The sequence below is a fragment of the Phascolarctos cinereus genome, unplaced genomic scaffold, assembly GCF_003287225.1.
Source record: "Phascolarctos cinereus isolate Bilbo 61053 unplaced genomic scaffold, phaCin_HiC Scaffold_3;HRSCAF=262, whole genome shotgun sequence".
Lineage (NCBI taxonomy): Eukaryota > Metazoa > Chordata > Mammalia > Diprotodontia > Phascolarctidae > Phascolarctos > Phascolarctos cinereus.
Window position 1 is genome coordinate 259,990,173 of NW_027555736.1, and position 16,400 is coordinate 260,006,572.

At 39.3% G+C, this 16,400-nt stretch overlaps 1 protein-coding gene across 2 annotated transcripts in view; it reads right to left on the reverse strand.

The window, feature by feature from the left end:
• FRMD6 (FERM domain containing 6) overlaps positions 1 to 16,400 on the reverse strand; it is a 152,775-nt gene that overhangs the window by 19,879 nt on the left and 116,496 nt on the right. For both annotated transcript variants that reach the window (XM_020974864.2, XM_020974863.2), the window contains exons 6-8: positions 14,244 to 14,430; positions 13,571 to 13,726; positions 8,956 to 9,021 (exon numbers count right to left, since the gene is read on the reverse strand). In XM_020974864.2, the coding sequence (XP_020830523.1) occupies positions 8,956 to 9,021; positions 13,571 to 13,726; positions 14,244 to 14,430 (409 nt within the window). The remainder of the gene's footprint in view (positions 1 to 8,955; positions 9,022 to 13,570; positions 13,727 to 14,243; positions 14,431 to 16,400) is intronic.

Genomic DNA, 16,400 nt, shown 5'->3' on the forward strand with positions numbered 1-16,400 from the left:
CTATAATTGGTTACAGTATACCACCCCCCCACTCTTACTTGTCAAGAGTCTTAAAACTCTTTTTTAATGTATCAAAAGTTTTGTGAGAAGATAATGAAATATGCCACACTTAAAAAAGAGAACATGTAAATTTTTTCCTATAATCTTGCAAAATGGAGGAGGAACATAAGACAAATTTGATTATCCTGTTTACTATGAGTTTATTTTAACATTTTGAGGCAACAAAGGAACCACTTAGCTCACTATGAATTATGTCTAACAATGTTTTAAATGAACTCAGGCAGCCTTAGTTCTCTAATACAGACAATTTATTTTCTTAGGAGAATTGAAGCTATTGAGGTCACACTAAAGAAAAACTACATTGTTGGGAGACAAGGTAAACAAGGAGCTTAAAAAGATTCTTACGTAAAATAATTAAGAAACACTTCATAGAACCAGATAAGATGAAGTATCAAAAGATTAGAGGACAGAAATTTAGAGCTGGAACAGACCTCAGAGGTTTATCAGCTGGCTTATTAGATAAGAAAACTGACACTCAGACATTTGGATAGCACTTTATTTGGCATTTTAGTTTTCCCCCAGTTACATGTCAAAACAATTTTTAATATTTGTTTTTAAAACTTTGAGTTCCAAATTCTCTCCCTTCCTCCCTCCCTACTATCCACCCCCATTGAGAAGGCAGGCAATTTGAAGGTTATACATGTGCAGACACGCAAAATACTTCTGTAATAGTCATAGTGTGAAAGACTAACTACTTCCTTCCATCCTATCCAGCCCCCCATATATTATATGTATTCTTTCCTTTTAGCCTGTCCCTCCTCAAAAGTGTTTGCTTCTGATTACCTCCTCCCCCAATCTGCCCTGCCTTCTATCACCTTCCCCCTTTTCTCCTCCCCCTACTTTCCTATAGGGTGAGATAGATTTTTCTATACCCAATTGAGTGTGTATGTTATTTCCACTTTTTTTTTCTTCTTTCAGCCAAAGACAAGGTTTATTAGAACATCCCATCATACTGGCCAGAGTCTTAAGGAATCTAAGCATTTGTATCTCTAATATAAGGGAGCCAGATCTTAGGAATGCTAGCCCTTGGCTGGATTCTTTTTTTTTTTTTAAATTTTAAATTTATTTATTTTTAGTTTTCAACATTTACTTCCAAAAGGTTTTGAGTTCCAAATTTTCACCCATCTTGCCCCTCCCCCACCCCAAGATGGCATGCATTCTGAATATCTCTTCCCCTAGTCTACCCTCCCTTCTATCTCTCCTCCCCTTCTCCTTCTACTTTCCTGTAGGGCAGGATAGATTTCTGTACCCCATTTCTTGTATTTCTTATTTCCCAGTTGCATGTGAAAACATTTTTTTAAAAACATGTGTTTTTAAAACTTTGGGTTCCAAGTTTTCTCCCTTCCTCCCTCCCCATCTACCCTCATTGAAAAGTCAAGCAACTCAATATAGGTTGTACATGTGCAGTTATGCAAAACACTTCCATAGTAGTCATGTTGTGAAAAACTAACTCTACTTCCCTTAATCCTATCTCTCCCTCCACCCCCCTTTATTCTAGTCTTTCTTTTGACCCTGTCCCTCCTCCTTGGCTGGATTCTTAAAGAATCTGAATACTTTAATGAAGACAAGATTGATCTTGTATACAGAAAGACTGTGGGAGGGATCCAGGAGTAGCCAAATAGTTAGAGGCAACTGGAGGAGTGGTCTAAGGAGGATCTGGATGGGAGTGGCCAGTAAGCTGGGGAGAACAGGGACCTGGCCCAGAAAGAACTGAGTCTAGATAGGATTAAGGGTGGCAAATGGGTAGTCACAATGAAAGGCCAGTTGAGTGGATGATAGCCTTAGGCAAAAACCAGCGAGTTGAGTGGATTGGCAAACACCAGGGATTTGAGAAAGTCCAAGGATTTTCCTTTTTGGGGTACAGATCCCAAAGACATGGTCTTTTCCTTTTAGGGGTTCAGATCCCATCCTCATCATTCCCCCTCAAACAAGTGGGCCCCAAATTCTTTTGGGGTAAGGTGACAAAGGTCTTGGCTTCTGAAACTGCTTCTTGCTGTCAAGAAGTGTAGAGATGTCCCTGCCTTGAGGGGGTCCCAAAGAGGAGGCTGACTGGAACCAAGCACAGGCCATACCCTGGGTATGGAGGGCGGGACGGGACGTTGGCTGGTACCTGCTGTTTGCTAGCAACTGTAGTTGAACGGCCTGTAGTCTGGAAGACACAAATCTGACAGAAAAGACTGTAGCACCAAATGTAGGGAGAAGTAAAAGTATAAGAGCCCCATTAAAATCATTTACATTTGACCTGAAGAATTATCTGATATTTTTACTTTTTCAAAAGTTTAAGTAGTACTCTTGCAGGTGGAAGTTTTCCACACCTGGGTTCAATAGTTACACAAATGAATTTGCCAAGAGACTGACTTTCACTTCAATTATCACTGAAATTCTCCTCTTCAAACCAAACTGAAGATGTTTCTGATTTAATTTCAGTTGTTTGGGGGGGGGTACTGAATGACTACACATTCAGATCAAAACAGCCAGATATCACATACTTGCATTGATCTTTTACAGACCACTTGCTCTGATTATAGAAATTTGCTATAAAAGGATAAAGCAGGGACAAGATTTAGAGCCCAAATATGACAGGGTAAAACATCCATAACTCTGTTTGGATTCAGATAATTCACAATTTTCCAACGATGCAGTATCAAATACACCTCATAGCCAGACTCGGGAATAGCCAGGTGGGTAGCTTTCCTTTTCAAAGGAACATAATGGGGAAACTGAGCCAGGATGATCCCATCTTAGACTGAGGCTAAAATTGTCTTCTTGGCTTTTCCACATGCTGACTTCCCATCAGTATCACCTTCTCTGAGTAGCTTGTAGCATTTCTCTCAGATGGTAGATTATTAATTATCAATGGATTATTATGATCCATTAGAAAACTTAAAATGAAATTCCATGAGCTTTTACCTCAAACAGCAAGTTTCACTAATCATAGCTTAGGAAAAACCTTTCCTGGATTTATACCTCAAATTTAAATTTGTCCTGGTGTAAAAGGCCAATTGTTAGAGATTATTTCTATATACTTGCAAATTCTCAGCAAGCCACAACCCAAACACGTTTCTTGGCAAGTTTACACATTAAAACAATAACCAACAATAGCCAAATTGTTTTAGCAGTAGCCAAATTATGAAAAGTTGCTTGACATAACTGATAGAAAAAGCTTACCAATTTGAAACTTGAAACAAACCCATTACCAATCACGTAGCTTCAATTTTGCTAAATGCATTTCCCAATTACTTTACACAGAGAATCAACATCTCATTAACAGTTAAAACTACAAGTTTAAAAGAGAATGCTTGCCCAAATTCGGATGCTAGTTTCTTTACCTTGACCTATCCCCTCTCCCTCTCTCCCATGGCTTCTGGGGGCTGAGGTGGGGGACAGGGGTGGGTGAGCAAGATGTGCTGAACCTGGTTGATGCTTCCAGATAAAGGCTGTCCCAGGGCCCAAGGCCATTGCTAGTGGGGCACATACTGTAGCTGCTGCCCCTGCCCCCCTTCCTCTCGCCAGGTGGGGGAGGGCGAATTCAAAGGTGGGGGGGGAGGGTGAAACTCTTTTCTCCTATGAGAGGGGTTTGCAAAGATTCCCACTTGAACTCAGGGGAAGGAATTGGGAGAAGGGACCAGGGTTGTAACGAGGTATTTCAAAACTCCTTAATAATAGATCAAAAAAGCTCCAGAATCTGCTAAGATGTTTTTAGCTGTTCTAACTTTTCCCTGTAGTCTCCATGAAAGAGGATCCAGGGCTGCAGAGGGAAAGGAGTAAGTAAGCCTCAGGGAACCAAAACGCACTTGCAGTTTTCCCAATTCTCTAGTGCTGAGAGAACTGACAGAATTGGGCATATGCTTCCAGATAGGGTGTCCATCTTTGTCCTCTATGTTGTGAAAGGTGTACCCAAGTCCATGGCCTTGAACCGAACCAGTGGAATGAGAATCTGAGAGTGTCAGGCCGAATGTGAGACAGCCTCATAACTGTCTGCACGAAAAGTAATTCCAAGCCTTCCTAGGAGAGTGACCTCAACTGCAGGGCAATAAAGTGGGGAGGCTTACATACCTTCCAGTCTTGGCTAGAGAAGAGCTTAAAGTTAGGTAGCTTCCATATGCAGGCCACCAAAATGTTGAGGGTTAGATGTTTAAGGGTACTGGGACCCCAAAATCACAACACATGGGTCCTGCTCAAATGGATTCAACCCAAGCCTTTTTTCAGCCAAAGACAAGGTTTATTAAAGATCTACCATATTGGCCAGACTCTTAAGGAATCTGAACATTTGTGAGCTATTGGCTAGGTTCTTAAAGGATCTGAGCCTGTTATTCCCTCTTTAAGCTAATTCTGATGAGAATAAGGTTCACTCATTCACTCTCACCCCCTCTTCCCTTTGACTGTAAAAGCTTTTTCTTGCCTTTCTTATGTGAAATAATTGACCTCATTCTACTTCTCGCTTTCTCCTTCTTCCAGTATATTCCTATCTCACCCCTTAATCTTATTTTTTAGATACCATCCCTTTGTATTCAACTCACACCTGTTCCCTCTGTCTATATATACTCCTAACTACCCTAATAATGAGAATGATCTTGCGAGTTACAAAAACCATCTTTCCATGTCAGAATGTAAACAGTTCAACTTCAGTAAGTCCCTTATGATTTCTCTTTCTGTTTACCTTTTCATGCTTCTCTTGTGTCTTGTATTTGAAAGTCAAATTTTCTATTTAGCTCTGGTCTTTTCTCAAAGAATGCATGAAATTCCTTTATCTCACTGAACATTTACTTTTTTTTAAGACACAATTTTAAAACTCCATTTGTTGGAAATCAGTTTGATTTTTGTTTATTATAGAAATTCATTAGCTTATATTTAACTGAATTGTTGCTGATATTTTTCTAGGTCAGTATGAAAAGAATTTCCTTTTCAAACCTCTTTCATTTGGTTTTGGTCAGCAGGAACTATTTCTTTAACTGTCTTTTTCAGATTTATCACATGTACTGTAATGTACCACCCCCAGCCTTCCTGCTTCACTCCTCTCCCTTACCTTTCTTTTTTTTTCTTTTTTAAAAATTAATTTATTTTGATTTCTCAACAATCACTTCCATAAGCTTTTGAGTTTTAAATTTTACTCCCCCTCCCTTCCCACCTTTTTTCCCCAAGACATCATGCAATCTAATATAGGCTATACACATACATTCCTATTAAACATTTTCACATTAGTGATGTTGTAAGGAAGAATTAGAACCAATAGGAAGAATCACCAGAAAGAGGAAACAAAACACAACAGAAAGGAAAAAAAATTGCAAATAGTATGCTTCGATCTGCATTCAAATGGCATAGTTCTTTCTTTGGATGTGGATAGCTGCACCGGCCGGGGTTGCCGTGCTTTATCTCCTACTGAGATCAGGCACCAGGGTCATACTCACCACTGAGTCTTTGGAGCCTACCCGATACACGAAAGGACAAGTCGACCGGGAAGTGTTCAATCACTTTTATTATAGCACGTTGAAAGATTTAAGAGCAGACAGAGCAAGTGGGAGGAATGGGGAGGGTAAAGCGTGTGAGCCAAGGAAAGAGTAGAAAGAGAGCCTGTCCCGTCCAGACCAAGCCACTTATACTCCACAATTCAATCCCGCCTCCACACTCACAAAGAGCAATCACAATGCACAGGTGGCCAATGACAGAGACTTGGCTAGAACCCATAGGTCTAACCGCCTCAAGGGACACCAAGTGGGCGTGTCGATGGAGATGTGGCAAGAGTCCAGAACTCTGCCGCCTCAACCACGTCAGCTCAACCCATACGTATGCATAACTCCCATTCCGTTAGGAGGACGAGTATCATATCATGGACATATTCGTGACCAGACCAGAACGGTGGCCCCTAACAGATAGCATTTTCTACCATGAGGCCTTTGGAGATGCCTTAGATCCTTATATTGCTGAGAAGGGTTAACTCTATCAATATTAGTCTTCACCCAACATGGCTGTTACCATGTACAAAGTTCTCCTGGTTCTGCTCACTTCATTCAACATCAGTCCATACAAGTCTTTCCAGGTTTTTCTCAAGTCTGCCTATTCATCATTTCTTATAGTATTATATTATTATATGTATAGTTTTATATATATATATATATATATATATATATATATATATATATTATATATTAGTATTCCATTATATTCATATACTACAACTTGTTCAGCCATTCTCCAATTGATGGGCATTCTCTCAATTTCCCATTTTTTGCCACCACAGAAAGGGCTGCTATAGATATTTTAGTACATGTGGGTCCTTTTCCCATTTGTATGATCTCTCTAGGATATAGCCCTAGAAGTGGTATTGCTGGGTCAAAGGGCATGCACATTTTTATAGCCCCTTGGGCATAGTTCCAAATTGCTCTCCAAAATGTCTTGATCAATTCACAACTCCACCAACAATGTGAATGTCCATTTTTCCACCCCATGGGTTACACTCAGTTTTGCTGGGCAGGTGATTCTTGTTTTTAATTCTATCTCCTTTGATCTCTGGAATATCGTATTCTAAACTCTCAGATCCCTTAATGTAGAAGCTGCTAAATCTTGTGTTATCCTGATTGTGTTTCCACAATACCTGAACTGTTTCTTTCTGGATGCCTGCAATATTTTCTTCTTGACCTGAGAACCCTGGAATTTGGCTATAACATTCCTAGGAATTTTCCTTCTGGATCCCTTTCAGGAGGTGATCAGAGGATTTTTTCAATTTCTATTTTGCCCTCTGGATCTAAGATATTGAGGCAGTTTTCCTTTATAATTTCTTGAAATATGATGCCGAGGCTTTTTTTTTTATCATGGCTTTCAGGTAGTCCAATAATTTTTAAATGATCTCTCCTGATCTATTTTCCAGGTCAGTTGCTTTTCTAATGAGATATTTCACATTGTCTTCTATTTTTTCATTCTTTTGGTTGTTTTATAATTTCTTGATTTCTCATAGAGTCCCTAGCTTCCATTTGCTCCATTCTAATTTTTAAGGAATTATTTTGTTCAGTGAGCTTTTGGCCCTCCTTTTCCATTTGGCCAATTCTGCTTTTTAAGGCATTCTTCTCCTCACTGGCTTTTTGGACCTCTTTTGCCATTTGGTCTAGTCTATTTTTTAAGGTGTTATTTTCTTCAATACTTTCTTGGGGGTCTCCTTTACCAAGCTGCTCACTCATTTTTCATGATTTTCTTGCAACACTCTCATTTCTCTTCCCAATTTTTCCTCTACTTCTCTTACTTGATTTTCAAAATCCTTTTTAGGCTCTTTCATGGCCTGAGACCAGTATTCATGTTTTTTTGGAGGCTCTGCATGTAGGAGCTTTGACTTTGTTGTCTTCTTTTGAGTGTATGTTTTGATATTCCTTGTCACCAAAGTATGTTTCTATAATCAGAGGTTTTTTTCTGTTGTTTTTCACCTTCCCAGCCTATTACTTGACTTTTAAACTCTTTGTTAAGGTAGGGGTCTGCTTCCAGTGTGGAGGGTGAACTATCCTGAGCTACAGGGGGTTTTGTGCAGCTATTTTCAGAGATACTTCTAGGAAGCTGTCAGTTTTCTTCCAAGGTGGTATGATCTAAGGAGAGGTGTTTACTCCTCTCCTGGCCTATGCTCTGGTCTGTGAGTGATCACAAAACATTCTTTTCTGCCCCAGAACCACGAGGAGGGTCCCTTCTCTACTGCTTCTGCAAGCTCTACTATGCTAGTGCTCCTCCTTGCTCCAGGAGGCAACCCAGATCCAAGTATGGGCAAAGCAACAGAGTCCTGCCTCAGTAACAACAAAGAAACCTCTGTAATCTCCTTCTGAACAGTTGTTCAATCTCCTTACCATTTGTGGGCTGAGAGCTCCAGAAGTAGCCACTGTTGCTGCCGTCACTCATTCAGTCACTCCCAAGGACTGCTCCTGGTTTGCTGGGGCCAGGGCTGGACTGTGCTCCTCCCTCACCCAGGTCCAACAGACCTTTCCTACTGACCTTCTAAGTTGTCTTTGGCATTTGTGGGCTGAGAAGTCTTAAGACCACCACTGCTGCCAGTGATTCAGTCCCCTCATGCCTGCTCTGGGTTTGCTGGGGACTGGTCTGTACTGGCAGAGCCTGTGCCAGACTACGCTCCTCTCTCAGCCTTGTGCAACAGACCTTTCCTGTCAACCTTCCTGGTCATCTTGGGCTAGAAATATGTTTCGCTCTGTCTTTTTGTGGGTTCTGCTGCTCTAGAATTTTTTTAGAGTCATTTTTTAAAGGTATCTGAAGGGGTTTGGGAGACAGCTCAGGCGAGTCCCTGCTTTTATTCCACCATCTTGGCTCTGCCCTTGAATAGGGCTTTAATGTATAGCACTTTACTTATAACAATGCTATTATGCAGAAAATGAATTACACTGATTTTACAAGGGAGAAAACTAAGGCTCAAAGAGTCTATGCCTTCCCCTGCGGTCACAGAACAAATTAGTGGCAAGGCCAAACTAGTCTCCTGACCCCTACACAGTCCAAAATTTTTTTAGTCCAACTTTAAAACATATTTTAATCATGAAGACCATCTGGAAAAGTTTGTCAAGCTTTCATTTTCTCTATATGCTTTTTCTGGTGTTCTCACTAACAAATGCCTTTATTAGCTGGTTAAATAAGTCCCCAAGTTAAAGTTTTATAATACATTTGTGAATATTAATGGAAACATTTCCTATAGCTGAAATACAGCTCCTTGCGGGGGAATGACAGGAGAGGAGAAGAAGAATGATTATTGACAAGAACTAGATCAAAGCCTATATTATCTTCTAACTTACATACAGGAAATACCTAGTCAAACCCAAGGAAACAGGCTTTGAATATCATGTGGCAAATACAATGTACATATACTGTCCAAGGAGAAAATAGTCCCTTCCATATGATAATTATTTTCCATCTACATACCTGAAAGATCTGTATTCCTCGTGTGGTCAACCCAAGAGTTAATGAAGCTTCAATTTCCCTTTTATCCTACAGGAACAAAATATCTTTTGAAGAAAAATACAAATTTTAATCCACAATGTACAGAATTAGAAAGTTGAGAGCAATACCAGCAATCAATGGGATGAAACAGTCTCATTGTTCTTCATTTTTTTTGTTATGACCTTAACAAACATCATGACTGAACAAACAACATGACTGAATATGATCATTTCAACATATAAAGAATAAATCTTCTGTTATAGGCACTTTTAAAATTTAACACAACAGTAACAAAACTGACTTCCCTCTTCATCTATGTGTCTCTTTCTTCTGAACTTGTTTCTGTTCTCTTCTGTGTATTTTAAAAATGTATCAATGATTATCTCTCTCCCTTTTTCTCCCCCTCCCTCCCCACCACTGTCAACCTCAACTAGAAACTCATTTTTGTAACAAACACAGTCAAGCCCAATAAATCAACACTTTGGCCATGTATGAAAATATCTTATTCTGTACCTCTAGTACAATCACTCTGCCAAGAAGTGGGAAGAATGTACAGCACTTGTTCTGTGGCCACTAGCTCCATTTCTGACTTGTACTGACAAGTTGGGTCCTCAGAATCAGCTGCTATTTCTCCATAGGACTCCAGGGCTAATCTGGGCAGAGGGGTATGTTTCTTTCCAATTAGCGAGCCAGACAATTAGAAAGGAGTATTTACTAAAGGGGTATACTAAAAACAGCTGGTAGAAAGCACCTCCACCCCCAAAGTCTGTGACACACTCCCCTATAAGCATACATAGAGTCCATGGGGAAGTGGATGCAAGCTGAAAGAACCACAAATTTATGTTACATAACCTCAACCAGGTCCACCTTTTATTCCTCTCTAGCTAGCTCACTATCCTACTTACCACAGTGGCTCTTCGAAACCTTTTCAAGGTTTCAAGGCGTCAAAACTTCCAAGGATTCTTTTCCTCTCATTCTCTTAGCTGAGAACCTTGCTTCATATTTTACTGAAAAAATTGAGGCCATTAAATGGCAGCTCCCTCTTCTCATCTCCTTTCCATCCTGCATCCAGATACTTTCTGCTACTCCTTTACCCATGTCTCACATGAAGGCCTTCTCTTAGTCAAGGAAAATCTTCCTACATGTACAAGTGATCTTAGAACATCTTGTCTTCTTCAGGAGATTTTCTTCTATTATCCCTGCATTCAATCTTCAATCTTTCCCAATATACTGGCTGCTTCCCTAATACTTAGAAACACATCCATGCCATGTAATTTGTGTGATAGGTCAAATATGTACAAATGATTCCCCTTTCCTCATATGGGTTAGGAAAAGGTGATCTCTGGCTGTATTGATAGTTTCCTGGTCACCTAAGGGAATAAAAGGTCCTATAGCTGTTGCCCTCTAAAGACCATGAGGGTCACCAAATCCTGCCTTACTGCTTCCATATGGAGATGAGGGTCAAAGATGTTAAGTGCCAATATATTCTTATTAAACATTCTTGCTATATTAGTGCTAAGTAAACATCCTTTTAACTGTCCAAAAACCTATGAGTGTCTCTCTTCAACAATGAACTTTAACTAGGGTGTCCAGACCCACCCCTGATATTTTGGCACGGTCAATAACTAGGACAAGATCATATGACCTTATGGCACACATTTTGAGGAAGGTCACTGCAGGTGTGGAGTGAACAAAGGATGGCCAGATGTGGCATGGACTCAAAGGGACAAATGTCCTTATGGTTGTTAATGATGAGTCCTCTCAACAGAACATGGAGCAGAATCCTGCTCCCATGGGAGTATTACCTCACTGGTTCTAGAAATGATAAAGAAAGTACAACCTATAGCATTCCTTGGTTGTTGCTGACCAGTCTACAAAAGTAGGACTACCAGGTAAATAAGACTAGAAGTGACCCAACCTGGCACAATCAGCAACAAGGGACAGAGATCTCAACTTTTAAGGACCATGCAATGAAAGCTGAGGGGCTTTTCATTTCAGGAAATAGTATTTGTAGACTCACAAGTGCAGATATCATTCCTGATGGGAGTGGGGACCAACAGGCCAGTCAGAAACCCTTCAGACATTAACTTAGGGGTTACAGGAAAATAAGAATGGAAGCGAGGATGAGACAGGAATAGGTTTCTTACCACTCCCTTGGAAGAGGGTGCATGAAAAGTTCAAACAGAAACCTGATGAGACATTGGAGCGATGGCTCCTGAGAATGTGGTCTAATGGACGTATGGCAGAGACACTCTTCCCTCTGGAGCTCCGTAAGCTTGGGGAGCTCCCTAGGGACTTACTGTTACAGTCAGCTAAATTGGTCTCCATATGAGGGACTTTTGTCCTTTTTTAGATGACTTAAATAGGGTATTATTTGCATCTGGCTCCATGAAGATGAATTCCTGTTGTAGCTGGCTCCCTAGTGGGAATCTGTGAGAAAGTGGGTGAAGTTCCTAAAGGAAATGGTTTTGATTGATTGGATTTCTATAGCTCCTTTACTCATCAAGGTCCACCACATCATATGCCCAGTCTGCCTTAAGGAACGAGTGAATCTAGCTTTCTAGATGAAGATCACCAAAATGGCTTCAGACTTCAGTTATGGGTAATCCCTTGCCATATATGCTGATTAACTGGCAAAATCTGATAAGAAATCAGGACAGTTCTGGGCTTGGGTAAATACTACTTTTGGTAGAAAAAGACAATCCAGAAATAGGAGAAAGGATAAAGTCCAATTATACTAATAGGTCTTCCCCCTGGAAGAAACTGTGTAAATGGCTACTATTATAAGGGGTTGATTAAAAATGCATTTGAAGGCCAGCATGTGGGGTAGCTAGTAAAACTGTACAAGGAAATTCAGCACCAGGGAAAAAGGGGGCCTTCAGTCCCACCTTTAAACTTCTAAGGCTTCCCCTAACGCCTTGCTCTATTTGGATAATTGAGGGGAGGTTCTAGAGGACAGACAATGGAGGGAAAAAGTTAGTATTTGTGCAAGCTCTTTCAGTAGCTTTTGAATGTTACTGTACATAGGGCCAAAGGTAAGGAAACCCTTAGAGCTGCCCAAATTATCCCATGTCTATAACACCAAACAATAGTGTTTCACTCTAAGGGGTTGAAAGATATTTTTTTCTCAGTTATGGAGAGGAAGGAAACTGGAGTACTTTGTAATATTAGCTTCTTGTGTTGGTTGTGAAGAAGGTAGATGGCCCAGGCTCATTGGTATGGAGTTTTTTCCTCTATTCCTGTGACTGGAATTAGTTAAGAGTAGTTTGTTTTTAATCTGGGAAGGAGTCCTGTATTCTTTTATGATTCTTTGCCAGGACTATTTTCAGATGATGGTGGGCAGAGACCTAAAAGAGGCCTCTTTTCCTGGTGGGACTGGTGTACGCTACTACATGACGACATTTTGTTGACTGGTCCGATGAGACTACTGTGGCAGAAGCCTTAGATAAGATGATGGACCACAGAAAAGATAAAAAATGTGAAATCAACCCTAAGAAAATTTAAGAACCCACCTGCTATATTGGTGGAATATAGTGGAAGGGGAATACACAAAGAGTTCTAGGAATGATATAGAATAAGCTACTGACTTCACTTCCCTATGATCTAAGAAAGAAGTCAAAAAACTTGAATATTTAGGTTTTGGAGAACCCATATTTCCTACTTGGGTATAAAAGTGTACCTCTTTCAAGTGGTGCACAAAATTGGCTACATCCCTGGAAAATCTGAAAAAAGCTATCTAAAAAAGTCTCTTCCCTTGGGCCCTTATGATCTTGCAAGGCTCATGTTTTTGAAGGTTTCTGTACATAAAGACAAGGTTGAGTGAAGCCTTTCCGAAGTCACCAAGTGGTGTTCTGAATAACAGATTGTTAGGCTTCTGGATCTATAAATTCTCCAAATTGCTAATCATTTGCAACTGAATAGATGACACAGGGTAGTGTCAAGAGTTTATCTCTTTGGGCTGGATGATCCAAGTTGTTCCCTCCAACAAGAGAGGTAGGGTACTACTTTCATTGCTAAATGAAAACATCATGTTAAAAATCACACTTGGAAGGAGTGCTCAAGTTTATAGAACACTTTTAAAGAATATGTTTCATAGTTTCACTTTGAACAATTTTTAAAATTGCCTAATAAAAGATCAGAATGATCAAATAAATTTCTAATGAAACTCCTAGAGGTGGTAATTTAAGTTTTATTAGGGCCAGGAGAAGCTATACTAAATTCATGGGGCATTATAAAATATTTCATCTGTGTGACAAGCCATTCAAGAATATTTGTTATCTCATTTCCATCTCTACTTTCAATATTACATAAAAATACATAAAATATGAATATATTGATACAATATGTAATATAAAATTATATAATTATGTAAATTATATAAAAATACTATATCCTGTCCCTATGAGTTAAATATATTATTACCTCCAAGACTGACTCATAGTATCCAAATAGAAATTCAAATATAAATGTTTAGAATGTATTATAAATACAATGAATGGTTGTAGTATGTATATATGTTTTGTTTAGAAATGAATGTCCTTTTCAAAATCAAAAGTATCTCTTGACTGAAGCTGGAGAACTGCTTTTACTCCATTACCTTATACAATCTGTAGTAATGAACAGCGATGTCATCTAGACGGATGGCCTCTTTAATATATTTAAGATGTGCCTCAGAGGCAGTCAGTGCAAACTGATCTTTGTGCATGTTTGGAATGTGTTTTAAGATGTAATCTTTCCCTCTCTTTGTAATAACCTGTTGGAATAAAACAAAGTTCAATAACTATTTGGAGAAATAGAAAAACATACAAACTATTTCTTTGTTCTTTCTTATTTCCTCTTTTAAATTCAGACATTTGTTTCTCATTTGTTTTTCCCATCAAAAGAATGACCTCATCTTTTTAATAGTAGTGTCTATCCTTTTAAAAAAATAAAAAGCTCCAATGAGCAAAGTAGAAAGTCAGAAAGTTCCAGCCAAGGAAATGTCTACAGAAAGCCCACCAATAATGTCAAACTTACCACTCTTAATTCTATATTCCCAGCATCTTCTAAGGCAGATTATGTCAACAAAGACATAGTATTGAGCTACTATGACCTACTCTTATTCTCATAACTTCTAAAGTTCTTTTAAATATCATATTTGTATTTTGGTATTCCAGAAGGCATTGTTCTACAAATCTACATTTTCGTCCTCTTAAAAAAAAGATAAGAAATAGCAGTAGCAGTGTGAACTGGTGGAAAAATATTCTTTAAAGTTTGAAAACAGTACTTACCCAAGATGGGAAATAAGCCTCTGGCTCAAAATATTTTCCATAGTGCTTATTCCTTTTGAAGTTTCCAAGGTCAGCCTGCAATGCAAAAGCAGCCAGCAAGAAGTAGGCCTCCTCTTGAAGCATACACTGGGAATGAAGAACTTGTTTTCTCAGGTGCCAGTAATAATAATATCTTGCTATTCTGTCACTTGGAGAAAAAGAAAAAACAGAACTTGGATCTTGATGATCTGGCATGTAAAAAGAACCCGAGACCTTTGTCTGTTTACTAACAGGCTTTCTGTTTTTGTGAATGTCTATTCTCCTCATTGAATAGGTATGTTGCAACAAGCACTTGATTAAAAATACTTGATAGGAGAGGAACAAGAGTTGAAAATATAAAATATTCTAGGTCAAAAAAAAGTTTACTTTTTAAAGAAACTTGTTTCATTTGGAGGAACGATGAAGAGGGAACAAATAACCTAAATTTCTCAGTAAAGCTGAATGGGGGAAGGGAGCAGGCGCAGTGGGAGGCTCAAGGAGAAAAGAGCGGGTTTCGAACAACTACTGTCTTGATAAAACTTCAGAATCTGTTATAGAAGAGTAAAAGGACTGTCCTACTGCAGTGAAGGATCAGTTTAGATAAGATATATAAAACTTATAGTGTCCCCAGTCAGATTGGCTACATGCTTTTCTCTAGCTCTGTTTAGCAGCATGTGAGTAGGAGTGGAAGAGGCAGCTTATAAAAATAAAGAAGGATTTACAGGATCAATACTGAGTGATCAAGGATGGGGCAGCAACTCCCCTCCGGGGCTCCAGACCTCCAAGAAATCTCATATGCATACTCAGTCTTGACCTCGGCAAGGAAGCCTGCTCCCTAATCAAAGAAAATCCTGGACAATCCCCCAACTGAGTGGGATTGAGACCACCTACCCAAAATAAAATTCAGAGGTTTCTCTAGGTAGAAACAGAAGTTTTATTTAGCAAGTCTCACTGGAGAACTGGGCATCACCTACCCAGGGTGGACTGGAGTAGGGAGGCAGGATACAAGCAGCAAGCAAGCAGTTATATACCCCTAGACAAACAAATTCTAAGAAAACCCCACCCTCCCACCTTTTAACCTGAATCTCTTTATCCCCATAGGTTGAGGTAAGAGACCTTACATTCTATCCAGAAACTAAGAGATACATTTTACCCAAAACAAGCTTGGGAGCTAGAAGATTGCCTTATTTGGCAAAGATAAGGCTGGGGTGGTGGTTACAAAACAAGGGAGGGGGTGGGCAACAGATGTATGACCCAATCACATGATTTACAGGAAAACAAAACTTAGACCCAGCTAATAATGCTAAAGCCTTGACTAAATTTTGGGGCATAGCTTCCATTTCATATGAAAAACTTTCACTTGTCCCACACAGCCCCCCTCTCATTTCACAGTTGAAAGTTTCTCACACCAAAACTGGTAAGTTTCTATTTTCATACAGTGGGTGGACAGGTTTTCCGCAGACACACCCCCTCCTCAGCTAAAGGGTAGTCCAAGACTTGGACTGATCTACACATTGACAAATCAAAGGGGCAGTCCCTTTATAAATGTAGATACAGAGACCCAAAAAAAGAAATAATGCAATTGTCCCTTTAAGATTCAAAAAGTCTTTTCTTATACAGCTGTCTGGCAGGAAACACCATCAATGAAATCCTCTTGTGCTTGGTATTTGTTCCAGCCATCTCCAGCACAGCATCTCAGTATCTTCTTCTTCTTGTCTTCTTGTAGGAACCAGCTTTCTGTCAATTCTCCTACAAAAGTGACCTTAGCACATAGTCCTTATGACCTTGACCATTTTTACAAACTCGAAATTGGAATCATGGCCAACTGTCATGTTTAAGAAATTCATATCAGAACCCAGTGTCTTATACTTTACATTAATCCATTATTAATTTCCTCACCAGGGGGATGAGACTTCACTATGGAATTAATCACAGGCTTCATTACATACATATCAATTTTTAACACAGTACATATAAAATCTTAAAATTTTAGTCATACCTTGTTTCTTTGATGGCATTTACAACATAAACCACAAGCCATTCTTCTTTTGACTTTATTAATCAATGGTAACAAACTTTAGACGAATATGATATCCAAATAACAAAATAACATTCCCACAAGCTCCTGATTATCTCCAT